General features: G+C 53.8%; 1 protein-coding gene across 2 annotated transcripts in view; it reads right to left on the bottom strand.

Moving 5' to 3' along the window:
- GALNT18 (polypeptide N-acetylgalactosaminyltransferase 18) overlaps nt 1-26,803 on the bottom strand; it is a 342,573-nt gene that overhangs the window by 97,953 nt on the left and 217,817 nt on the right. For both annotated transcript variants that reach the window (XM_008266222.4, XM_070073272.1), the window contains exons 4-5: nt 2,071-2,254; nt 358-555 (exon numbers count right to left, since the gene is read on the bottom strand). In XM_008266222.4, coding sequence (XP_008264444.1) covers nt 358-555; nt 2,071-2,254 — 382 coding nt within the window. The remainder of the gene's footprint in view (nt 1-357; nt 556-2,070; nt 2,255-26,803) is intronic.

Raw genomic sequence — 26,803 nt, 5'->3', positions numbered from 1 at the left:
TTTCCACCTGCATGGTAGAACGGTTTTTTATTCCTCTGAATTTTGTCTGCCTTCACTGGCCTCCAGGCTGTAGGAACCGGAACGGAGTGGCAATCGCTCTGGATCCTTAGCAGGGAGCACGGCTGTGGGCACCTGGCGGGCCTCCCGCATTGATGTGTGGGAATGAGGGGCTCTGAGGCTGGGAGCGGATTCTGGGTGCCTGGCGCTTTTACGAGAGACCACCGGAGGCTGTGAGCAGTGAGGGAGGATCGCGCCAGTTCCTTTCTACATCCCGCCCCTGCCATCCCCGCCGCGGGGGGCTGCAGACCCGACAAGGAGGGCTGGGCTCTCTGCGCGCCCCGGGCAAGTCTGCTTTACCTGATGGGGGCTGTGGAGTTCTCCAGCTTCCACCAGGCCTTTGGGGGGTTCAGGTAGCGGCACCACAGCTCCCAGTCAAAGCCCTGGGCGGCCAGCGGGTACTCCTCGATCTCAAAGTTGTCGTACTTGATGTTATCAAAGGAGGGCGAGATGATCCGCTTCCGGTTCTCCTTGATGCGGGTGAGCACGGGCTCCGCCCTGCGCAGGAGAGAGCGAGGAGACAGATGGCTAGCTGCCGCCGAGCTGGACAGCAACCAGGGAGCACTTCCAGAAGCTGGTTCCCCCGCCGGAAGAGGAAGGAACACCTGGGAACGAGCGCCCGCCCCGTCCACCCGAGGACTTCCGGGTCAGCGGGGTCCTCCCTCAAGACGTGCAGGGCTTAGCTGAGGGGTTCTTATTCCAGCCTGCTTGCCCACTAGAAAAAGCATACGAAGACTTAAAAAAGAAAAACAAGAAGAAAGGAACAGACGTGAGCTTCCAGGGCAAGCTGCTTTCTACCTGAGCCCTGCTTTGGCTAAGATTCAGGGCATCCACCTGAGGGTGGCAGAGACCTGAAGGTAACAAACCTCCGTCCACCGGTGGGGCAATGCCAGCTGGGGCAGTGCCACCCCTTACACCCCACGTGTCCCTCAACTGCCCAACGAGAGGGGGCATCTGGGCTTTGCCAGGGAGCCAGGAGGCCTGTGTAGGCAGCAGGTGAGTAATGTGTTTGGAGACGGGAATGATAAACTTCTCATTAATAATACATTTGGTGCATAATTGTTTATTCAAATCAGCTTGAAATAGTAAGTGTCCCTCTCCTATTCTGGCCATAAATCCAATGAAAATGCTTTTTAAATAGTCACAAATGGCAAGCAGAGACTTCAACTCTAAAAAATGGCTGTGTTGCATCCTTAATTTGAGCCTGTTATGCCAGAACCCAGCCCAGGCTGAGTGCATGCCCTCCTCCTCTACTCATGGGAGGCGGAGGCTGACATGGTGGAGCCTGGCGAGGAGGGGTGACCCTGGGGCCATCAGGCATATCGGTATAAAGGATGGAAACCTAGTCGTGGCAGCTCTGCACGGCCATCTCCAGGGCCTGTGCCTCCCAAGGCCAGGCAGGGCCACACACAGTGGCTGCACCAGGCCCTCCAACCCTGCATGGGTGTCAGCTGGATGCTTCCCCCAGCTCAGCTGCAGGTGCTGTGGCTTTTATCAGCTCTCTTGCCCCAGCCAGCAGCCCTGGCCAGTGGAAAGAAGGTCTGCTAAGTCTTAATTCTGCCAATAGGAAGAAAAGACCTGAGTTTAGGTGTACCCTCTGGCCTGGCAACCGGGGGACACCCAGGGTAGCCATGACAACAGCAAGGCACCCCCGCCCACCTGGTCTGGCCCTGGCTGTGAGGCTGGGCGTCAGTCCCCCATGTGGCTCAGCTCTGCTGTTGCTCTGTGTTGGAGAGCCCTGTGCTTGGCTGGGCAGGCACACTCTGCTCTGCTTTTGGCTATACCTCCCCAAGGACCACGCCAGCCAGTGTCACATCTGATGTCACCACACTCTCTGGGCACTGTGTGTGTTGGCCCCTGCTGCCTGGGTCACTCACACCCACATCTCACCTCTTCCCAGAATTCCCTCCCTGCCTCTAGTCCATGACTGAGGTCCCAGCATGCTTTGCAGCCCTTTTAGCTGAAGCCCCTTGCCTCACTGGGAGCCCTTCTCCTCTCCCAAGGGGCACTTACCAGCCCACATTAAACTCCACGTGGGCGTCGAAGAGGGCCACCACGGGGGCGGTGGCCACCCTCCAGCCGCTGACCCTGGCGCGGATGAGGCCTTCCTGCTTGCTGTGGCGCACCACTTTGATAAAGCCGGGCTTCTGGCTGTTCACCTTGTCCACGTATTCCATCAGCCTCTCCTTCAGCTCCTCTGTGAGGGAGAAAATGTACCCTGAGCACAGTGGGGGCCAGGGGCAAAGTGAGCAAGCAAAGCATTCACTCTTCTAGGGTGAGCTGGAGGCTTCAGGGCCCACACCCCGGCCTGGGTCTTCCCTGGTGTCCCCCACGGTGGCCAGCGAAGCTCACCTTCAAAGGGAAAACCAGCAGGTGCTGAACTCCAGCAGCACACACACGGTCACCTGCCTCACACTTTATCTGAAACGTGGAGAGACACAGAGACGGAGACTGCTGGTTCGCTACCCAAAGACCTGCTACATCCAGTGCCGGGTCAGGCCCAAGCCAGGATCCCGACACTCAATCTGCGTCTCCCAGGGTGTACATCAGCAGGAAGCTGGGTGAGAAGCAGAGGAGCCAGACTTGACCCAGGCACTCTGATATGGGACGCAGGCATCCAAACCAAGGCACCCACTGCCTACCCCCTACCGCCTACTTAGTCTTCTCAATGGAAAATGGGGGTTCAGAGAGGTTTATTAGCTTCTGTGGTGTCACGCAGCTGTGAGTGGCAGAGTCCAGTGTTAGTCTGAGTCTAATGACTGGAAAAGCACAGCTTCTCCTCTGTAGCTTAGCTGCCTCCTCCTTTCCAGGGTCTTCATCAGCCTTTTCCATAACGCCAGACAAGGCTCTGTCTGCCAAGACCACGGCCCGCGACCTCCACCTGTGCAGGAGCTGCAAGCACATGGCGTTGGGTGGTGGCCCACTGTAGCTGGGCCCGGCCACGTAGCTATGCCCCTGCTTCTTCCCAAGTGTAACCCAGCCTTGCCGAGACAGAAACAGGCCTCAGCAAGTGAGGGCTCAGCAGCCACACTCATTCCATTCCTCGTGGCAGTGGAGGCAAGAGCCTGTGTAGCTGCACAGGGGCGCAAAGTTTAGCTTGAGCCAACTTCCCGTCTCGAGGGGTGACCCTCTACCTGTTCTGCTGAGCCGCCACCCAGCCCTGCACTAACAGGGAATTCCGCGCAGTCCACCCGGAGCGGGCCACCTCCCACGGGCTGCTCTCCCTTCCTTTGACTCCACGTGCCAGAGTCCATCAAGCTTCCACTTGTTAGTCTACTGGGCCTTTGTGGAGGACAGAACAAGTTCCTCTGCCATGTAGCAGCCCTTACGAGGGGAAGACCGGGCTCCACCCTTGCTGTGATTTCTCTGTCAAGCCTCTTCAGTTTCTCTTTCTATTTCCTCTCGTCGTACACTTCAAATTCTTGGACCTTGTTGAACTCCCCTCTAAATCCGTTAGTTTCTCACTTAACTTTTGAAATCATGCACACAGCAATTGACCTAATACTTCTGAAAGAAATTGAGCCATGTAGAGCAGAGAGAACGAATCACCTCCTTTCTCTAGAATCTATGTTTCTATTATCATAGGCCAAGGTTGAATCTACTTTGCCTACTTTGGATTCAAATGAAGTTACTGGACATATATATCATCACGTTTTTTTAAAAAAATATTTATTTGAAAGGCAGAGGGACACATAGGAAGAGGGAGAGACCCAGAGATAGAGAGACAGAGATCTTTCATTCACTGGTTCACTCCAGAAAAGCCCACAATGGTGAGGTCTGGGCCAAGCCAAAGCCAAGAACTCCCATCCTGGTCCCCCATGAGACCAAGCACTTGGGACACCTTTTGCTGTCTTCCAAGGTTCATTAGCAGGAAATCTGTCCAGAAGTGGAGCAGCTGGGACTTGAAGCAGCATTTCAGTGTGGGATTTTGGCATCAGGAGCAGTGGCTTAACCTGCTGTGTCACAGTGCTGGTCCCCTCATCATTTTTTTTAACGTGGTGTTACTATTTCCTTCATCCTGTACCTTCGAGGATGTGTGTGTGTGTGTGTATGCACACGTGTGCTTGCAGCCAAAACATTTCCTACTGAACTAACTCTTCTTAAAGATTCACACTGCTTCTCCAGGTGGCATGATGCTGCGTGCCCTGAGTCTGCTCTCAAGGTATCATTGTTGGCCGGCGCCGTGGCTCACTTGGCTAATCCTCCACCTGCGGCGTCAGCACCCCGGGTTCTAGTCCCGGTTGGGGCACCGGATTCTGTCCCGGTTGCTCCTCTTCCAGGCCAGCTCTCTGCTGTGGCCCGGGAGTGCAGTGGGCCCTGCACCTGCATGGGAGACCAGGAGGAAGCACCTGGCTCCTAGCTTCAGATGGGCGCAGCACGCCAGCCGTAACGCAACGGCTGTAGTGGCCACTTGAGGAGTGAACCAACAGAAAAAGGAAGACCTTTCTCTCTGTCTCTCTTTCTCACTAACTCTGCCTTTCAAAAAAAAAAAAAAAAAGGTGTCATTGTTCTCTGGTCCTTCCGGCTTCTGTATTACCTCACTTTAGCCCACAGGAAAACAACCTTGTGATCTCCGGTTGTTGGGGCTGGCCACAGAGGCTGCTGTCTCCCCTCTGTCAGGACATCAGCCCCTCACTGCCTCACAGTCTCCAGGCATGACTGTTAGGAAGCGTCTTAAAACATTTACAGTCTCATCGCTACAGAGGTCCATCCCTCATAGATCCTTTTCGAGAATCCAAATAGAACTCATAAAGCCCAACATTCAGGCTTTGGATGGTGGCCATAAAGTGGTGAGTACACAGCAATTGGAGTGAGAATGGTGCTCCTGCCAAATGGCCTGACCTACAGCTCTGTCTCCCTCTGCTCTCCCTGCAGTGCAGTCTCTCAGGCCAGATCTCTGCCAGTAGGGGTCGCTGTGACTGAGGCACTGGTGGGAGCCAGCCATGGGTGACTGCTCCCAGATGGATCCCACCTTGCTGAATTCACGCCCTTGTGTCCTGTAAGGGCGTTGCACAGTGACTCTGGGCTAGTCCTGTGGCAGGACAGCATACAGCAGGAGGGACCCTGGGCAAGTTCCAAGATGCAGGTTGTGTTTTTACTGTCTGGCTACCCAAAGACTAAGGAAGCCTGGGCCAGCCTCCTAGAGCATGAGAGACTCAGGTGTCCCCAGTCATCACAGCATCAGCCTCTCTGGGAGCCACCTGGAGACTTGTGCTACTGGGTCCCTGTTCATGCCCACCCCTGCTGAGACCCACTCCTGTAAGTGAGGACATCTGGGATGGTCCAGCCCTGTTGGAGCCGGCGGCTGACACACCACAGAGAGCAGAGACGAGCTGCCCAGCAATCCCAGCCTGGAGCCAGCCAGGAGCTGCTGTGTGTCACCTCCACACAAAGGCTCAACCCCGAGTGTCTGGAGTACTGCTGTGCTGTGGCAGCTCAGGGAAGACCGAACTCCTGATGCCTACGAAACAAAGTCGGACGCAGAAAAGCCAGCTTGCAAGGCGTCAGCAAGAGGTGCAAGGTTTTGCTTCCTGTAGGAGCTGTCTGCCACTTCGTACCTGTGGCCTCTGTTAGCAGGGAGCTATACTGCAGGTTTCTGGGGGATCTGATTCTGCGAGCTTCGGTCCCCAGTCAGCTGCATCCCAAACATGTGCTCCTGTTTAGAAGAGAGGGTTTCTCTAACCCCAACCAAAGAACTGGGCTTAAAAGAAAGAAAAGACAAACCAAGCAAGAAAAAGTTTTTGAAATACCCTGGATGATGCTAGCTCAGTCTTTGCAAAGGACCTTTACCTAATTAGGCTTGCAAGTTTTCCTTCAATCTTTGCTCAATGCCAAAGTAAGAAAGAACATTCTTAAAAGAACTTCTGTATTTGCGGGAAAATTATTCTTTAAGACATTGGCTGTTATATACAATTTATATTGGCTGTTAACCACCTCATCTATTTAAACTACCTGTTACAACTTAGCTCCAAAAAACATGGCGAACATGGGTTTTCCCTCATTCCTAAACACAAGTACAAGATCCATCTTGTTTGCCTTCTTGCTAAGCCTGCCAGGAAACTCAGAGACTAACGACTAATCACAGGGTTCTACCAGCATTTTTGCTTCCCCACCTTTGCTGAAGATTTTTTTTTTTCAGTTTAAAACCTGCATTGAATTTCACATGTTTTCCTATGTAAGCTAACTTTAATGTTTAGAAATAGCTATAAACAATGTAAATAAAGTGTTTTGGCAGGACATATAGGAGTTTAGTTGTGGAAAGAATGGGGAAGGGCCGGTGCCGCGGCTCACTTGGCTAATCCTCCGCCTGCGGCACTGGCACCCCGGGGTTCTAGTCCCGGTTGGGGCGCCGGATTCTGTCCCGGTTGCCCCTCTTCCAGTCCAGCTCTCTGCTGTGGCCCGGGAGTGCAGTAGAGGATGGCCCAGGTCCTTGGGCCCTGCACCCGGATGGGAGACCAGGAGGAAGCACCTGGCTCCTGGCTTCGGGTCGGCGCAGCACTCCGGCCGTAGCGGCCACCGGGGGGGTGAACCAATGGAAAAAGGAAGACCTTTCTCTCTGTCTCTCTCTCTCACTGTCCACTCTGCCTGTCAAAAAAAAAAAAAAAAATGGGGAGGGTGCATTTTGTGCTTCTTTTAATGTGCTGGGGAAAGAGGAGACAGCGGGTCTGCCCTTTGCGACTTTGCTAGATTGAGAGCCAAAGCGAGCTGTCATGGCAGTGCTGACAGAGAAACACAATTTGCACCCTGCACGGGGCCAAGCATCCTCCTGCTTGTGTGGCCCCTGCAGCCCCTCCCACTGTCCCAAAATCCCCGCTCTGCTGGCCTCTGAAAGACCTCCGTGAGCCAGCAGGCGCAGAAGCTGTATTCACAACACACCATAGACTCTAAGGTGGCTGCAGGCCATTCCACATCCTGGGGCAGTGCCTCCACTCAGGGCGGCCGTGTGCCTGCTCGCATGGCTTCTGGCTTCCAGGTCCAGGAACAGTCAGGCATTCGCCGGTGCTGTCACACAGAGCCCTTCTCTCCTGCACAGAGACACCCCTTGCTCTGCCCCCAGGAAAAGCTGGAGCTCCTCAGGGCCAGCCCCACGAAACAGAACACAGAACGCAGGCTGAGCGGGAGGGTCTGGCGACACACGCTGTTATCTGATCCACACCCTGTGTGCAACACCCGGAGCTCATGCAGAGATAACACAAGGGCAAGGAAGTTGATGCTCAGGGGGACTTTGCACCTTGGAAGGCAGCTGCCGGGCACTTTGCAGGAGGCCCGTTCTGCTGTGGGGAACAGGGCAGCTCCTCCCCTTCCCCTCCCTGTTCAGGTGTCATTTCCCACGTCTGCTCTGGGCTTGCGTAAGGAAGTGGAGGGTGAAGCCACCCAACCGTTCATTCGTTGAGCAAATATTGAACATTTTCTATGTACCAGGTACTGATTTGGCCACTGCAACTACAGCTGGGAACAAGACAGTCTTTGCAATGAACCGAATGCCCGTGTTGCAATCATACCCAATGGGACAGTATTGGGTGGGGTGCAGCTGTGGGAGATAATTTGGGAGATGAGCGTGGATTGCTCAGAACACCTGAGACTGCACAATACACCAAGAGCAGAAATTTATGTCCCCGCAGTCTGGAGCCTGGGAAGCCCAAGATCAAGGCACCGGCACATGGGGCATAGCGAGGGCCTCCGGACTGCGTCCTCACACCAAGGTGAGCTAACTCTAGGGGCCCTCATCCCATCAACAAGGAAGCAGCCCTTGTGGCTGAATCACCTTACCAACAGGCGAATTTGGGAGGGGACACTTTCACTAGGCAGGGTCCGTGCTCTCATCACAGAGACCTCAGCGAGCTCGTCTGTAAGCCCCTGGTCTACGGGGTTCTGTTACTGCAGCCTGAACTATGGTCCTGATGGAGTCTTCATTTTTCCCACTGTTGAAATGGCTTGTGGTGTGGGAGGGGGAGGGAGACGGGGAGGGGGAGGGGGAAGGTGCTGAGCAGTGGCCATCTACAGAAGTAGATCTCAGTCAATCAGGGGTAGGAGTTGGGGGATGAGTACCCCATGTATGGCTTGAACTGTGTCCTGCAAAAATTCACGTTGAAGTGCTACTCCCTAGTGCATCAGAAGGTGACCCTACTGGAAATAGGGTCAAGGTAGATATAATTAGTTAATATGAGGTTAGGCTGGAGTAGCATTGACCCCTAGTCCAATACGACTGGTGTCCGTATTCAAAGGGGACAATTGGACACACACACACACACACACACACACACGGAGAATGCCAAGTGATGAGCCAAGGACACAACGAGCCCCCAGCAGCTGGGAGAGAGGCGTGGGATGGATTCTCTCCCATGGTCCAGCTGACACTTCATTTTGTAGATCTGGCCTCCAGAACTGTGAGACGATTTCTGTGTGTAAGACACTCAGTGAATAGTGTTGAACTACAGCAGCCCCAGGGAACGAATGTGTCCCAGCTTCCCCAACCTCAGGCGGGATGGTGCTGAGGCAGGTTCCTGGGAGGACAGAGCCCTGGCTCTCAGGACAGCCCCTGTTCACCCATGCCTAAAATATCAGTGTTTTTCTTTATCCTGTCTGACATCTTCCTGCCCTCACTACAGTTTCCTTGGACCATCTATCAGATAAGTGACTTGGCCCCGAATCCTATCTCAAAATCTGCTTCCAGTGAAACCAGACCACCATGTCATTCACTCCCCAGGGCACCATGGGCCCCTGCAGGCACTGCCCTCTGACCTGGTTCTTGAAAACATCTGGACTTTCAACCCTTGATCTACATGCATGGTGTGTGTGGGTGTGGGTGTGGGTGTGTGTATGTATGATGACTTAATTACAAGATATTGGGTCTACTTTCTGCTATTGCCACATCTCTGCATTAACTGGCTAACATGTAATACAATAAATAACAATAAAATGATGTACGAGCCATTATTCTCAGCATTTTTTATGCACAGTTGTGCAGTGCTTAATGGTGGGGGGTATGTTCTCAGAAATGCATCATTAGGCAATTGTGCCATTGTACAGAATCATGGAATGACTTCCACAAACACAGGCGGTACAGCCTGGTACACACCTAGGCCACATGGCATAGCCTATTGCTCCACGGTTGCCTATCTGGTCCCTCACTGACCCAAATATCCTTACCCAGCACGTGACTGTTTTTCATTTACTCCTTCCAACACCCCAATCATTATTATTATGATAATGATGACATGGCTAGTATGGTCATTGCTCTGTTGTGAAGACAAGGAAACCAAGGCACAATGTGACCCAGGTGGTAAGTGGTGGAGACAGGGTTCAAATCAATCAGTCTGTCCCCAGAGCCCATCACCCCTATGTTGTGAGAAAGCTGGCCTGCCTGAGAATCAGCTGGGTAAAAGACCAGGGCCTGGGACTCCAGCCTATGAGGAGTCTGATTTAGAATTTGATTCTCGAAGGGTGGCATCAGAGAATCTGAATTTCCAATGAGCTCCCCACAAGATGCTAAGGGGTAGGGAAGCTTAGTTGAGACTTGCTTTGGTTTAAGGGTATCCCCTGAAAGTTCATGTTTTGCAAACTTAATCCCCAAATTCATCCGTGGATGGCATTTGGAGTGTGGCCTTTGGGAGGTAATTAGGAGTAGATGAAAGCATGAGTAGGGCCCCCTGCTGGCAGCAGGGGGGTGGTAAGAGGAGGGAGAGAGGCCGGAGCTAGCAGGGGCTCTGTCTCACCACGCGTGGTCTTTTGCCATATGATGATGCAGTGAGAGGCCCTCTCCTGACGCCGAGCAGATGCCTACCCCATGCCCTTGAACGTGCCGGCCTCCAGACTATGAGCCAAATGCACCTCTCTTCTCTGTACATCACCCGATAGCGGCTATTTGGTTACAGCAACAGAAGGCAGGCTAAGACACAATGGAAACTAAGGAAAAGATCAGCTTAGTACCCAGATGGGAACAGGCGCTCCTACAGGAACAGGCATGGTTCCTGTCCTTACTGGGATTCAGATCCTGACGGCAACAGGCCACTTGCATGGTTAGTTTTTCTCTTGTCACTTGCCCACATCCATTGGCTCCAGCTTGTTCCTCTCTATTGCAGATCCCTCACGGTTGGTTGCTTTTCATCTCTCTGCGTGGTCATTTCGGTCTGGGGTGCTGGCCGTCCCTGTAGTCCCCAGGCTGTCCTCTGCAGGGGCCACTGCTTGTGTCTCCCTCTGGCCATGCCCCTCTTCCCTATATGCATGCTGTCTCCAGAGACCAGCCAGGAAGATGGTGTTGCCACTCCTCCCTGTAGCTTCTCTGGAGAAAAGGCCGTGAACACCCCGCCCCACCCCACTACCAACTGCCAGTCTCCCATGGTGCTCATTTAAGGATTAGAAGCTCTGCACATTTCTGTGAATTCCTTTAAGGGTGAAAAGTAGCTGGTCTTCCTCGGATCAGAAGATTAACTGGCTTTCCTCTAAAGCCATTTAGGGCACTGAAACACCAATGCTTTGTCAACACTCTTTAAAAGAGTGATGCATTCCTAAGGATGCAATGGCTGTCAAACGTGGTTGGTCATGCACATCGTATGGGAGCTAAAAAAGAAAGGTGTCCACCCCCACCTCGCCCATGAAGGATCTGGAGCAGGCGCTCTGGCCTCTAATGCTAGTGCTGATGATGATGGTGAGCCCGTGGGACAGCTGGGGTCCCAGGATGAGAGACCCGCTCGAGTCCTGAGAGCTCCCGGGTAGCCTCTTTCTTTCTGCGCCCCTTGCCTGCTAAGATCACTCCAGGCAAGCTTTCAAGTCCTGGGCAGTTTACAGATGCCTTCCTTGGGCTCATTCTTCCATCTGCCACACTTAACAGCTGCACTTCTGCCCAGCTCCCCTAATCGCTGCTCTTCTTCAAAGCCAATGGACGCTGCAGGAGGTTTGGAATGGCCGTCCATTCTTCTCTGTACTCTGGAAGCCTGAGCTGGCCATTTCTGGTGAGGAGCTGGAGCAAGGCTCCATGCAGGAGCCCTGTGGATGGCTATGGGTCCAGGCACACAGGGTTACAGTCTCCCTGGCAAGCTGCAAGGATTCATTTCAGTCTTACTGAGCTCGAGAAAGCCCCAGCATTGCCAGCTGCCAGGCACCAGCACTTGTTTCTGGGTCTTAAGTGTCACAGTAGGGCATCAGTGACCACAAAACCCACAAGAAATAGACGTGGCAAACTGAGTGGGGGTCTCTGAAGACAGGCTTGACATGCAGTGCTTGCCCATGACTGTGGTGTAAACATTCCCACCTCATGTCCCTGATGGTATGTTGGGAAGTTGGGATAGGAGACGCATGACTGGTCAGCTGGCGATGTCATGGGTCAGCCCCAGCTCTGCTCTGGTGCCCAGGACAGCAAGGCTGCAGTTCTGTGGGGTCTCCCCTCTACTAAGCACTGCACCCAGTGCTTTGCATCAATCCATCCCATCTGTTACCCATTCATTCAACAACAAGATATTATTACGCACATAGGGAGCGACCAACACTGGTCAAGATTCCCACCACCCTGACACCTGCGGTCACTGCTACTGCTTACTTAGTACTTGTCACGTGACTTGGGCCGTTCGGAAGCCACTTTATATGTTACTCATTCAATACTCTCAACAACCAGGATACTGCGCCGGGTGGGTCGTGGCGTGTACCCCCGCTCCAGAGAGGGCAGTAGATTCATTCAGCCAGAATGTGGCAGGGCCGGACCACAAAGCCAGGCAACCTGGTTCCCGTGACCATTATTATCTTCACACGAGAGAGAAAAAAAGAATCAGGAACCAGGGACTTTCAATAACAAACCCAAGTGACACGGAAGGTGAGGGAGGAGCAGGATTCAAACCCAGAGCTGCCGGCCTCCGAACACTGTGCCCTTGCTCCCTCTGCCCCACAGCCTTCCCAGGCCGTCACGTGTCCGAAGCCTGGACAGCAGCTCGAGGAGCTCAGCACATGGAAATGAGAATAATGGACTCGTAGAAATCAGACAGGTCCTCAGACTCAGGGGCCTCAGGGCAGGGCCAGAGCCTCGTGCACCCCCTGGGCTGTGTGAGACGCAAACCCCTGCAAAGCAAAGGTGTGGTGACAGCCCCCACATCGTGAGTGACTGGCGGGGCTCTGACTCCTCCTGCTCTCTGATGCGTTTCACAGGAACCACAGGACTCAGCAGAAAACCCTTTGGAGGTGATCGCCGCCGTCAGCTGTGTCCAGGCAAGGCCGCCGCTGCCCCCTCCCTGGCTGCTCCAGCTCAGGGCCTCCCCTAGGAGGACCAAAAGCCTTGGGGAGTGTTGACAATGAGCACCTGCGGGAAGGTGGCATCCACGCCAGGACAAGCTGGTGTGTGTGTGTGGGGGGGTGTCCCACGACGCAAAGGGGTTCTGGGAGCGCCTGGCCCAGGCCTTCCTACTGCTGTGTGCAGGCACTCAGGAAGGCCCTGTTACCCTGGGCACTCAAGCCAAAGGCCAACTGGAATTTTGATGCTGGCTTGTCTTTCTGTGTATCACGTGGGGAAGAGCTGACAGGGCTGTCCAGCTCAGAAACACCAGGGCCCGACAATCTCTTGACTGAGAACCCAAATTTATGATTCTAAGTCCAGAAGTTAAAGATTCCAAGGCTCCTGGAGTCTCAGATTCTAGGATACCAACTCGCACGGTTCTGAGATCCTGCCAGTGTGAGCCTCTGCAAAGGCCAAAGTGGCTGCTCCCAGCTGCGTTTCTCATCCCCAGTCCTGCCAGGGTTCCTGGCCCAGAGTCACATACCCTGACCCTCTGCCCTCAGCCTCCTCTTTAAGATCTGTGCTCCATCACATTCCCCAGCACACACGGAGCTCCCCTGGGCCACAGTGCCCATGTACTAACTACTCCCCCTGCCTCCCCTAACCCAGTTCAGTTTCTGCAGGAAGGATTCTCTGTTCTGCAGCTCCTCCAACCTGCGGAAAGGCGGTGAGGGCAGAAGGGACCATTTTCTCTAAGACACAGATGGGTTCCAGGCAAGTAACAAGGACTGACCGCAGGCCCTGAGCTCCCGGGCCTGCCAGTGCAGGTCCAAGCACTCTCTGGGGGAAGGGTTAGGGCTCCCACAGGCTGTAAGCCCGTGCTGGGCTCCTGCAGATCATGCTGTCTCGGCCTGGCTGACTGATGGCTCAGGACCTGCTGGCTTCCACTCGTATCCACACCCCAGAGCCAGCTCTGTGCCCTTCCCATGGGGAGCTGTGAGGCCTCCTCGTCTCAGAGGGGAGGGTCCTGGGAAGGGGGCGATGACAAGTGGTCTGCTCTCAAGCCTCCTGCTCTTGATTGCTGATTGAAATATGTCAAATTTTTATAGAAGAGAGGCCTTGGGAGAGGCTGATTTCAATTTCATTCCCAGCTATGTGACTGGGCACATGACCTCACCACTCAGCCTCAGTTTCCTGTTCCCTGAGATGAGAATAGCACCATCTGGTGGGCTGCTGTGGGATTCCATGGGACAAAGCCCGGCGTACAGGAGGGCTTCTCGTAAGTGGCGCCCGGATCATCAATTCATTAGTCTGAGCTCCTTTGCTGGTCTCCTTCTTGGCAAAGAAAAGCATCCAGCCTGGGAACATGACACCCTCCACCCCCGACCCCACCTCCTTGGAATTATCTGGAAAAGCCAGGCCTGCAGTACAAAGCACAGGACCCTGCTGCTGCTCCTTAGGGGCCACTCCCCATCGGGCTGCTGGGTATCCAACCCCCAGCCTCCTTCTCAGCCAGGCCTGCAACTATTTTTCTAACAGCCCCTCATAAGGGGATTTCCATGTGCACATCCTCCTTAGAGGTCTACTTGTGTTGCCATTTAACTGCTTGCAGAACTCCATCAGGCATGCACTGCTGGTAAACCCACATTGTAGGTGGGAAAACTAAAGCACAAAGAGCTAGGGATCAAACCCAGGTTCGCCAACACGAAACCGGGCACCCCAGGCGGTGCCTTCATTGCTATGCCAAATGCCTGCCTCTAGCCATTTGTCATTTTTAATATAAAGAAACTTAGGCTCAGGAACACTAGACTCTCTCCAACATCTTCCAGTGGCAAAGCCCAAACTCCCTCCTGGTGTTGCAGGCCAGAAGGCAGACTTCACTGTGGCCCCCCCTGAAGGGCACCGCTGATCCTTCTCAGAACCTCTGTGCACTCAGTCCCCTGAGGGCGAACTGAAAACCCAGTGGACACTGGGTCACTTCTTCCCCACGCAGCCCTCCTGCTGCAGCCCGGGCCTTCTGCCAGTATCAGCTGCTTTGTCGCGGTGGCCAGCTGGAGCTGGACAAGCCACACTCCCTCCACCCAGCCCCAGGCTGAACAGGCTGTCTGGACATCTTTGGGGCAGTGAGTACATGTGCACTCCACACGACTCACCTCCACAAGAGCTCCCCCAACCTCCATGGAACAACCTACTAGGATCCCCATCTCATAACTGAGAAACACTCAACTTGCCAATGTCATTGCCAGTGCTGAAGCCCTGATGCAAATCCCATCCATCAGACTCCAAGGCCAAAGCCAGGAGCTAGTCTTCTAGGACAACACCCTCAGTGGGGCAGAGCAGAGTGGGCGAACTCCAGCTCTGCAACTGCTGGCTGGCTGTTCCCTCATCCCGCGACCCTCTGGGCTGGCCACAGCCTCTGGTGGCCGGTGGCCTCAGGACAAGCTGAGCTCCATTCTCCTTGCTGCTCAGAGACTAGTCAGAGAGATGATGATGTTCAAGCAAGTTGTGACATCAACAGCAAGTCTATGCTGTCTGGAAAAGCAAGCACATCGTGTGTGTGTGTGTGTGTGCGTGTGGTGCGGGGGCCAACAGTGGAGAGGGGACCCAGTGGGGCCATGTCAACCATGGAGGGGCAGCACCATCATCTTTCTCCCATGTGGAGGGAGAAGCGACGAGGTAGCCACAGGCACAGCTCTGGACCTCAGGAGAAACTGTGTGTGGTCTATCTGGCCTTGGCCAGGGACTGGGGTTCCAGCAGAGGTCCCGGGCTGAGAAGGCAGGGGCAGGGTCCTGTAAGACCTGCAGAGCACAGCCACACGGAGCTGACAGCCTGGCTGGGAGGCAGTTCCTGCCCAGCTTGCTCTCCCACACCCTCCCTCCCGGCTAGAGATGTCCCACACCAGTCACATGCAAACTGAGCAGATCTTGGCGGGTGGGAGGCAACGCTGACCCTAGAACAAAGCCTTTCCCAACACACTTGAGTTGTGGTGGGGCTGGGAGAGGCTTGGATGCAGGGAGCCTCTGGGGGGAGGGTAGTCTTGGGGTCCTGGGCTGCTCCTTGAAATTTACTGAATACTTCAGTCTGGTGAGGCTCCCACATCTAGAAAACAAAACCCAACAAATGCATGACTTCTGGAAGCATTGGTGTTTGGCTGTGTGTGTTTAAGTTTAGCATCTAAGCTAAAGAGGTGCCCCGGCCAGCACCTCAACCTGGACTGCCGCCTTCAGCCTGATCCTGGCTCCAGCCCGCCCAGGCCACATGTGCCCTGCCCGTCTTTCTCTCTCCCTGAAGCTACCACAGGCAGAGGCCTGGGCCCTGGAGACGCTATCAGAATGCGGGACATACACTGCCGGCCTAGGTGCGTTACCTGCTGGCCTGGGCCCCTGGGCAGGTGGGCAGCACAGCCTCACTGCAGAGCTGCCCTCCCAAGCCTGCCATTGCCGCAGCTAGCACACCGCCTGCTCATCTCTTTGGCAAGCGTTTCAGCATTATTGATCTTTCTCCAGACTCTTCTATTTCAGGAACATACATCATCATACCCCTCCCATGAGATTTACTTTGGAAAACCCAAGAAATCTGACTTCCCTGATAGACATGCCCCCAGATATTGGAAAGGTTGCTCCTCCTCACTGCACGTGCCCTCTGCGCTCCTCTCCAGTGTGTGTTCACCCCGCAGCTGCTTCCCAAGCCCTTGGCGAGCGAGCGACAGGCCCCGTGCTTGGTGCTGGTGGGGAGGAGGGGTCGTCATAGGCATTGCGAGATGCAGCACAGGAAGGGTCACCTCTGTAGGGGCTCAGGGCAAGGCTTCCAGGTGGTATTTGGGTTTGCCTCCAAAGGGTGGGGGAGAGCTTTTACGACACAAGGGACGGAAGAGACCACGGCAGGTAGAAGTCAGCGTGCAGAGAGGCTGGGAGGTGTTAGTGGGTGGGGTAGGGATGTCACAGGTGTCCCCAAGTGTGGGGTGTGGCTGAGTGTGCCACAGGTTAACTCAGGCTGGGGGCGGGAGCTACATTGAAGCCATCACTGAGTGGTGCAGCGCTTGGGAAGGGCCTCCAAAGACGCAGGATCCGGAAGTTCTAGAAAATTCTGTTTGGATCCTTCCTACCCAGAGCTCTCTGAGACATGGGCTGCAGTGTCAGGGACTTTTCTAATACATTAGCCTTAAAAATCTACTGTGGTAGGAGGAAATGCCTCATTCCAGAAACCCAATGAGGTGATGTTTTGGTTTTGCCTTTTTTTTTTTCCTCCAAAAAAATCACACGGGTCATGGGTTCCTCACTTGGCTCCAAGCCTCCAGCAGGACCACGCTGGGTCTCTAGCCAGGGCCTGGGACCACTGCTCAGGGCAGCATCTGGGACATGTGCAGGCTGGGGCTGGCCCTCTGCCAGGGCACCTAAAGCCCTTCCTGGCAGTACCTGATGTTGCCTGGCACTAGAATGGGGTCCTCCCATCCCCAGCAGCCAGGCCTGGTACTGGCTCCTTTGGGACACCTCGTGGGTCATCCAGGAGCAAGACTGGCCTGGCCCCAGAGCAGGATGTGATGTGGTGTCCAGAGACCCAGACTCCACACCCCCAACCCCCACCCCACCTGCGCTGGTCTCCAGCTTCTGAAGACAGGCTTCTCATCATTCCCAATTTCCTCTCCACTCAGTTGGGGACAACATGGAGCTAAGAGTCGGTCCTTGTCAGCCTGGGGCCAGGAAGGTTCCAGAGTCAGAGCAGTGGGTGTGGCTGGGGTCCCTGCCCTTCTAGGACAGGTTTACAATGCAGTTGGCCCTACAGAGCCACAGATAACAGTGAAGTGACTGTGTCTGACCAAAGCAGAGGAGATGGCCTGAGAGGAAGAGTGAGAAGGGAAGAGGAAGAGGGAACTTGGCCTGCTTGAACACTGCCATGTGCCAGCCCATGCCATGGGCCCTACCGCCACATGCTGGCCTGTGCTATGGGTTCAACCAGGGCTGGCATGCTTAATCTTCACAGTGATCCCACGAGAAGGAGACTGAGACACACAGACCATGGCGGAGGTCAGGAGGCAACTCGGGGAACTGCAGGGAACCTGAGGTCCTCCCATTGTGCACGTGGTTCCAGCTGGATGTGTGGCCCACGTGCGAGGTCATGGCACCTCAGAGGAACAGGAGTGAATCTGGAAAACAGCCATTGAGCAGGTGTCTCCGGAGCAGTGCTTGGCACAGTGGTTAAGAAGCTGCTTGGGATGCCGGCGTCGCACATGGAAGTGCCTGGTTCAAGCCTCAGCTCTGCTGCTAATTCCAGCTTCCTGCTAATGTGCACCCTGGGAGGCAGCGGGTGATGGCTCAAGGACTTGGGTCCCTGTCACCCATGCAAGAGACCTGGATTGAGTTGCAGACTCCTGGATCCTACCTCAGTTGTTGCAGGCATTTGGGGAATGAACCAGAGAATGCAAGTTCTCTGTCTGTCTGTCTCTCAACCTCTCTCTCTGCCTTCCAAATACATTTAAAAAGTTTTAAAGAATGAGTCTCTGTGCAGAATAGAGGGAACTGCACAAAGAGGAAGAAGGAAGGAGGCAGAGAGGAAAAGGAAGAGAGCAGGCAGCAGAGCTGATGGCAAGCAAGAGAGCCAACCTCTGGGGGAAGAGAGGAAGGTTCTAGAACACTGGGGCAATGCGAGGGTAGGATAGGTCATCCATAGGCCAAACACGCCGGCCACAAGCATAATGCCAATGTCGACCAACTCAAGAGGCTCCTGGCACCAGCAGGTGTAAGGGCAGCAGCCGCTGGTTACTGCTGTGGGGGAGCACAGCCAGACAGGAGAAGCGCCAGTTCCTGGGGCTGTGCCTGGCCTTAGCCAACCAGGACCTCCTCGCGGGGCTGAGCAACCCCATGTTTCAAGATAGGCAAGTCTTTAAAATCTGGCAGGCAGAGGAGGAACCGACAGCCCAGTGCTGCTCCTCACTGCCTTTTGTCCACTGCCTTTGAAAGAACAAAGAGCCGGCAGGCAGCCGGCGGGGTCTCTCTGTGGTGTTGGTAAGCAGTGCTTGGCTCTCCTGATTCTGGCCCGGAAGCCACGAAAGCCACATGAAGCAGAGCAATATTTCAAGAGAGAAGAGGAGGGAGAGGGAGTTTGCGGAGAGATGAAGTGACGCCATCCACGTGGGGACAGGGGACACGCGTGCAAGGGGTTACTATGGAGACAGACTCATGTATGGGAGGGGCCCTGAGTCAGAGGAGTCAGCCCTCAAGACGGGGACTGCAAACCAAACTTCCCTCCTGAGGCGTCCACATGGCAACAGGGACAGCACGGGTACAAGGCGAAGAGAAGGCGAGGCGGGAAGCCAGGCGTGGGACTGAGATTTGTGTGTGGGTCCTCATTCTGGGGGAACAGGGCTGCTGGGGGCACATGAGGTTACCTCCTGCCTGGCACCACGGCACACAAGGGAGGAAGCATTTGGTGAAACCCAAGGGGAAGAACAGAAGTGAGAGTGCTGGGGTTCCCAGCCCAGGGAAAAAGAGGCAGGCTGTGATCCTGGCCCAGATGGCAGCACTGGTAGGCAGGCAGCTGGCAGGGCCTCGGCTGCCCAGACCTCCAGGGGGAGGGGGGCAGGCTTCCATCCTGCTCTGAACAGGGTGCTGGGAGACCTGTGGAGCTAAAATTGTCCTCTCCCAATGGCTGGAGGCAAGGATGCTGTCGTTCTCCACCCGCTGTGCATCTCAGAGCTCTCAAAGTGTCTGATGAAGCCTAGGCGTCCTTTCCCATGCCAATCTACACATATACATGCACACACACATGTACTGACATACGTGCACACATCCACACCTGCACACACAGACGGCCTTTTGCTTTTTTTCAGGAATTTTACAAAGTCCCCAGAGACCATCCATGGTTCTTAATCTGTTTAAAAGCCTGTGGGCTGGTGAATTCCCATGAGCCACAGGGAATAGAGCCGTGGGGACTGCTGGAGGAATGTGCTCTCTTCCCTGGGGCCTGTCTGAGGGGAGGGGAAGGCTGGTTAAACACAGAGCCAGGGCTTCTGTGGACGGGGGAGAAGGCTGTGATTGGGCATGGACTGCAGGCTTGCACAGGAGGCCCCAAGCCCCTCAATGCTGCTTGCATAAGCACGAGGATCCGAAACAGGAAGGAAGGGGGAGGGAACCCGGAAAACGAGAGCCTGGAGAACTCCGGAGGCCTCGTATTCTTGAAAGGTCGTATAGAGAAAATAGAAAGGAGATTCAAAATTGCAGCTGATTGGGCTTTGTGGGAACAGAGTTAAGAAGACGAGTAAGAAGGGGCCTATGATTAGGGCGGACGGCACAGTGTATGAGGTGCCTCGGACAAAGCGCAGGTCCTCGGCTTCCTGGCGGCAGCTCGCTCTGTGCCTGCGAGAATAATGCTTGATTCAGAGGGAAGAGGAGAGGAGGGAAATTAACATTTATTAAATAACTGCTGTGTTCCTGCACCAAAGTGCTCCACACATTATAGGCATTATTTAATCTTCAAAACAACCCTGAGAGGAGCTATTGGTATTTGCATTTTAGAGAGCAGAAAGCTGAGGTGTTAAGCCATGTGTTCATGATTGCATACTTAATAAGCAGCAGAGGCTGGACGCAAACCTGCACTGTCTTTCTCCAGAGGGTGCGCCTTCTGTGGCCAGCCCCCCACCCCGCCCCTTCTCTGAATCTCCGCGGTCACAGGGTGGACCCCTGCCCTGGGCATCACTGCCGTGCTTCAGCTGTGCATGAGGCCCCGGCAGCTGGCTGCAGAGAAGGAAGCAAGCAAGCATTGACAGTGGCCAGCGAGCACTTGCTAAGCACTCTTCACAAAGGCACCCATTTAGCACTCACAATAAGCTTACAGGTAAGACGATTTTATTCTCTCTCTTTCAAAGACTGGAAACATAAAGGGTAGAGGCACAAGGGAAAGTCACCAGCTCACGGACAGCAGAGCCAGGATGTGAATCCAGGAAGGCGGGCTTCCAGCCTGGGCAGCAGACAACTCTGCCAGAAGTGGACATGAAGAGAGTGTCTGATGATCCCAACCAACTCCCATCTCCCGGCCCTGGGCGCCATCAGCGACGCCCACTGCCGAGTCTATCCCTGAACTACTATAGAGAAGAAAGCATTGCAAAGCCGGATGGACACATGGAGAGTTAACTCAACAGGAGGAAAAGGATTATTCACACCGCAAACCGTGAGATTAGCACAGCTCAGACAAGATCTTTTAAGAGGCGAAGAAAGATGTCCCAGGCCCCTGAAAGAGGCATGTACCGTGGAGAGAGTGTGCTTCAGAGAGGCAGGGGAGCCCCTGCAGCCAGGGCCGAGGGCAGCAGGTGGGGAGGAGTGAGACAGAGCTAGAGATGGTGCGCACCCCCAAAATATATACACGAGAAACCTACTCCCCAGTGTGATAACAGAAGGTGAGGGCTTGGAGACAGGCTCAGCTGGAGGCAGGAGGGTGGGGCACTCGGGAATGGGATCAGTGCCCTTCCTAGAGTCAGGAGAGAGCTTGTTTCTCTCTCTCTCTCCCTCTCACCCCCTCCATGTGTGGCTACAACAAGAAATCAGCAGCCAGGAAGAGGGTCCTCACCAGAATCCAACCAAGCTCAGACTTCCAGCCTCCAGAACCGCAGGGGGACAAATGTCCTCCATCTTCAGGGCTTTGTTGCAATCACCCAACCTAGGCCCTGACGGTCACCCCTAAGGGACTCATGTTTACCCAAGGAGAGGCAAGGAGCAAGATTCAACAGGAGTCATGAGACCGCATATCACAAAGCGGAGATGGTCAGGAGCGAGCACAGGTCTCACCAAAATAAGTCAATAAGCACATCACATCTCTGTCCTAAACAGGCCTCCTGGTGCTACAGGTCAGGGGCATAAAATAAAACTATTGCAATAACACTGTTCACAACAGCAATGATGGTTACCAGCAGCAGCAGCACAACACCGAGAGAGTCGGAGTAGGATGGCTGTCATGCTAATGAGAACAACAATAATGATCGCAGGCAGTGACGAAGTGGAACCCTGAGAGAGCAGTTTAACAGTGAGAATGACAGAGTTCTGAGCTGTACTATCCGCGGTTCAGTCTCACCTGCTACTTACTTGTGTGTGAACCTGCGCAGTTTACTCTACCTCACTGAGCATGTAGTGTAAGTTGTAAAATGGAAATAACAACGTCAACTACCTCACAGCGTTGTTGTGCAAGTAAAGCTTTTCGAAGCATGCCTGGCAAGTACTAAATACTAAATAAGTGTCAATAAGTGGTAGCTATTAGCATGATGAGGAGTACCTACTATACCATGTGCTAAGTACATAGCACTTGAAGTTTTACATGCATTTTCCAATTTCATGATTGTGGTAGCCTTAAGATGTGTCCACAGGTCTTTGATATTCCTCTCTTCAAGAAATGCAGCCTGGTTCCTTTTGCCCTGAGCATGGGCTGGACTTAGAGTCCTGCCCCTAGTGAACAGAGTACGGTAGAAATGGAAGGGACAATATGTCACTTCTGAGACGAGGCCACACAAAGCATTGCAGCCGGGTCATTGTCTCTGGATCACTCACTCTGCAGAAGCCAGCTTCCTCCATGGCATAAGAAAAGACCCGTGCAATCTTGCAGCCCCAGGCCGGCCAACAGGTGCTGGCAGCCCTAACCAACAGCAGCACCTTCACTGCCACCTCATGAGGCCAACCACCCAGCTCACAGGCTCCTGCATTCCTGCTGCTCAGAAGTTAGAGGCAACAAGCATGTTTGCTGCTGTAACCTGTTAACAGTGGGGCAATGTGTGACGTGGTCATAGAACACTAAGACAGCGGCTGCGGCAGCCATTGGAGGGTGAACCAACGGCAAAAGGAAGAACTTTCTCTCTGTCTCTCTCACTGTCCACTCTGCCTGTCAAAAAAAAAAAAGATTTTATTTATGTATTCAAAAGGCAGAACTACAGGGAGAAAAAGATAGATAGATAGATAGATAGATAGATAGATAGATAGACAGACAGAGATATCTTATAGTCGCTGGTCCACTTCTTAAATTACTGCCATAACCAGGGAGGAGCCAGGCTGCAGCCACAGGCCAGGAACTCTATACAGGTCTCCCATATAGGTGGCAGGGGCCCAAGCACTTGAGCTCGCCTTCCTAGGTGCATTAGCAGAAAGATGTATTGGAAGAAGCAGCCAGGACTTGAATAGGCACTCCAATATGGGACACTGGCATTGTAGGCAGCTGCTTAACACACTGTGCCACAGTGTTAGCCCCCGAGTTCAAATTTTTAAAAATACTATGCAAACCAAACATTTCCCAGAAAGCTACTCTTTTGAGCTATTTGGACTGAATGCTTGAAAATTTGAGGCTGGCTGTGGCTATAATCAAATGAGATAGTCAGTAATTGAAAGGCTGTGTGTGTCCAAAGGGATTGACTTATGGCTCCACATCAACACCAGGCCTAGGGCTCTGTCTTTAGTATCATCCCAGATACATTTTTTTTCTTGACAGTGTAGATAAAGATAGAGAAGGTATACTCATCAAAATTTGTGACTGATAAGAATGTGAGGGCTGGCACCGTGGCTCACTTGGTTAATCTTCCGCCTGCGGCGGCAGCATCCCATATAGGCACTGATTCTAGTCCTGGTTGCCCCTCTTCCAGTCCAGCTCTCTGCTGTGGCCCGGGAGTGCAGTGGAGGATGGCCCAGGTCCTTGGGCCCTGCACCCGGATGGGAGACCAGGAGGAAGCACCTGGCTCCTGGCTTCGGGTCGGCGCAGCACTCCGGCCGTAGCGGCCACCGGGGGGGTGAACCAATGGAAAAAGGAAGACCTTTCTCTCTGCCTCTCTCTCACTGTCCACTCTGCCTGTCAAAAAAAAAAAAAAAAAGGTGGAAAGAATGGCAACAGATAAAGAAAAATAACACCTTTAACAAGAGGAAATTTTAGGCCAAATCTAGCATGATGGAAAGTGCTGTACCCCAAATTCAGGTGCATAAGACAGAAAGGGGAAACCAAGCAGTGCATGTTGATCTGGAGGTAGCTCACAGGGGAGCTCATGCTCGTTGGCCTGGGAGAGGTGGGCTGGGAAGGTCCCAATGGCGAGAGGATGATGAGGATGGATGAAGCATTTGTAGCCTAAAGGGAGCAGATGAAGGGTTAGAGGTCATGGGCGTTGGTACCTATCACAGGGGCACAGCTGAGGTCTGCAGGGGGTACCTGGGATAAATATGGCATAGATCCTACCACAGGAGGCTGTGAGCCAGTAACAGATGAACATCCACACACAGGCCTCTCTAGCAGGGAGCTGGACTAGAGGTCAGGGGCACGGTCACAAGGGAAAAACGAGAACTCAGTTACAAGGCCAGTGTCCAACAACCAAGTGGGAATCACTTGCCTCTACCATCTTCCAACTGATCTCAGAGCCCTGTTTCCCTAAGATATGACGAGGAAGCGGGGTGGCGGGGTGGGGGGGGGCAGGATGAGGCCCAATGCAGTGCGTAGCTGAACGCAGACTGGGGGTTGCACTGTGTTCAGGACCTGGCTGGGAAGCCTCAGCTCTCGCCCTGCATCCCATTTTCATTCTAAAACATGCTTCTCGCTCCTGGCTTTAGTGTCATCAGGAGAATCTGCTACCACCAGGCTGAGCCTGCCTGGACTCTGATTGGCTGGGTGGTTACAGAGCAGGTGTCTAGCTCGTGTGTTCCTCTCTATTGGAACCATGCCGTGAGTACACACCACTGAGTTACTGATCTAAAGAGCATTACATTTCCCCCATCAGAGACCAGAACTGGCTCCAGCGCCAGGAGCAGAGCTGAGTGCCTGACCCTGTTTAATAGCTGGAGGTGGGCTGGGCAGGAAAACAGGCAGTTCTTGGATACAGGACACAGGAGGGCCATGAGAAGAGGCCAGGGGGCAGGGCTGGATTCCAGCACGGAGGACAAGTGCCAGGCCAGGATCTCTGAAAGGACCTCTACCCGACCCGCTGTAGCTCTGCCAGCTCGCCTGCAGTCGGGAAATTGGATGCTTTGAGATCCTCGGCACATCCAAAGGAGAAGCAGGAGCCTGGGATGGCCTTGACACCAGATGGCCTGGGAGCTCAGAGCACAGAACATGGATGCCCTTTCTTAAATGGGGAATAGACAAACACACAAACTCACGATCCACCTCCTCACTGCGGCCAATAACCGTGACGAGCAAGTGCGCTGTGGTGTGACTTCAGCTCTGATGTCCTGCACTGGGGTTGGTGCCATGTGGCATGGTCAAGCTGCCTGCACCCTGTCCTGAAACTGCAGGTCTCAGTCCCCACAATGCTGCTTCCTATAAGACAGGTGGAGGCTGAGAGGGAGCCCAGACTGGCTGGCTGGGCATCAGACATGTCTAGAAACAGGAATACCGGACCCCTTTACTATAGAACAGCCCCTTCGCTCAATGATTTCACTTTTATAGTTTGTCCCATAGTAAGGTAGCAAAGGGGAGGGGCTGGGCCCCTCTGCATATGGAAGAAAAAGCTCATTTACAAACTTTAATTGAGAAAGGACTACGTGCCAGGTCCTGTGCCAGGCAGTGATGAGACATGGTCACAAGGCGTTCCTAGCCAAACGGGAGACAGACAAGACAACAGACAGACAGGCTCCATTCTAAATGCCGAGTGCCATGACAGAGACCAAGGAAACCCCCAGCCACTGACTGTTGTCGAGAGGGAGGGCTTGGCGGATGACGTGGCATTGCTTCTGGGTGCTAAGGACAAGCCTGCCAGGTGGACCAAGGTGAGACCAACTCTCTAGTGAGAGAAACAGCATGTACCAAAGCCAGAAGGTGTGAAATGGGCTTGCATATTGGGAACTTCAAAGTGATCACAGATGGCTGGCACAGAACTCTCCACATAAAGGCTGAGAGGCTGGAAAGCAAATAGAAGACGCATGCCATCACGGTTTATTTTTTTATCACCTTGGGAACGCTACCTTTCAGTGTGTTTATAGAATGTAGATTGCCTTAAATGTTCCAGCCCCGTGGAATCAGAGTGTTGCCCCCTCATCTACGGAATGTAAGCAACGCATCTGATAGTCTGAGAATAAAATAACTTCTGTCATCGGGGGTGTAGACATGTTTTAATCCATGACGACAGTTTGTCTTGAATCGTAAATGGCTCGTATCTTCTTGCACTAGGATCTGATGGTGGGTGGCTTCCTCCCATCCGCTGCTATGCTGAGCAGAACTTCGCAGCCACTGAAAGCAAGATAATGGGTGTCTCTCGTGAAGGTGCCCATAGGCGTCTGCTCTGTGCATGGAATTATGTGACACCAAGGACAGAAGTCCCAGCTCTGGCACTGGATTTTGCAAGGCATGGCTTTCTGTCCGCATCCCTCATTGTCTCGGAGCCTACGTCCCCTTCATGGACAGCACCGGCGTCCTGAAAGCTCTTAGGAGGACTGTAAATCCCAGTCCTTTTCCAAACCTGAAGGGCGACATCCTAACGCACCTGCCTTGCAGCTGCAGCAGGGAAACGGGAAGCTATAAAGACACAAAGGCCTCCTGCAGTGCCCTTGGCACTTGACAAGGAGCCTCAGGTGTCCCTGCGGGCTCCAGGGAGGGTGAGATGCTTGTTTATCTTTGGAGTTAGCACAGCTCAGGGAGGTGATACATCTCTCTTCCCTGTCCCAGGCTTCCCCAGAGGAAGGTGTGCCCCAGATCTGGGAAATACAGGAGGCCTTTAGAAAGAATCATGCTCCCCTTGGAGCAGGAGGGAAGACACTGCTCCAACATTGTCTGCAGGAAATGATGGGACACAGACAGGGAAAGAAGCAAGAGCCTGGACAGTGAGGGGTATGCAGAAGCCCAGGCAGTACCTGTGAGCAAGTGTTTGTCCTTGAACTTGAGACACCTTTTCAGACCACACTCCACCCCAGGAAAGGCCTTCAACAGTCAAGCTTATCCAACCCTCCCTTACTGCCTGAATTCCCATAGCACATTCCTGCTTTGGAGGCAATGCTTACCGCCTGCCATGGGGAACTTACTACCTAACAAAGCAGCTCATTCTCAAGTGGGATGGCTCTAGCTCTGAGAATGTTCTTCCTCAAGCAGAGAAGAAATCCACCTTGTAGTCAGTCTTACCCAGTGGCCCCTGGCTTTTGCACTGAGGAGCTCTGCTCTAAGCCAGCCCTTCTGATTTATGAAGCTGCCTGGAGCATCCCGGACCTTCCCTTGTGGAAGCTGAGTCCTCCCAGGTCTTTTAAACAACCCTCGTGAGTCACCCTTTGTCTTGAGAGGTCAGATTCATTGTCTTACTTCTGAACTCCACCTTCTGGAAGTGCTCACAGGGTCTTAGCTCTGCTGACAGCCCTGCTTCTCCTGCCTTTCCGCCACAGTAGAGAGAAGCATTGACCCAACCAATCCCAGCACCCGGGGAGCACAGCCTCCTGCCAGACAGCAGCCTTGTCTCACCCTGAGCTGTTCTTGGGGTCATTTCTCAGCTGGGCTGTGCACTTTGCTGATGGCTATGCTACCCTGGCAGGTGCAGGAGAGAGTGCTGATGGCCTGTGTGGAGGACAGGATGCTCGCAGAGGCTGCTGAAGAAAACAAGGTTGCTCCTGGTCCTTCAG

This window comes from Oryctolagus cuniculus, chromosome 1, assembly GCF_964237555.1.
Source record: "Oryctolagus cuniculus chromosome 1, mOryCun1.1, whole genome shotgun sequence".
Classification (NCBI taxonomy): domain Eukaryota; kingdom Metazoa; phylum Chordata; class Mammalia; order Lagomorpha; family Leporidae; genus Oryctolagus; species Oryctolagus cuniculus.
This window is presented reverse-complemented; position numbering and strand designations above follow the sequence as displayed.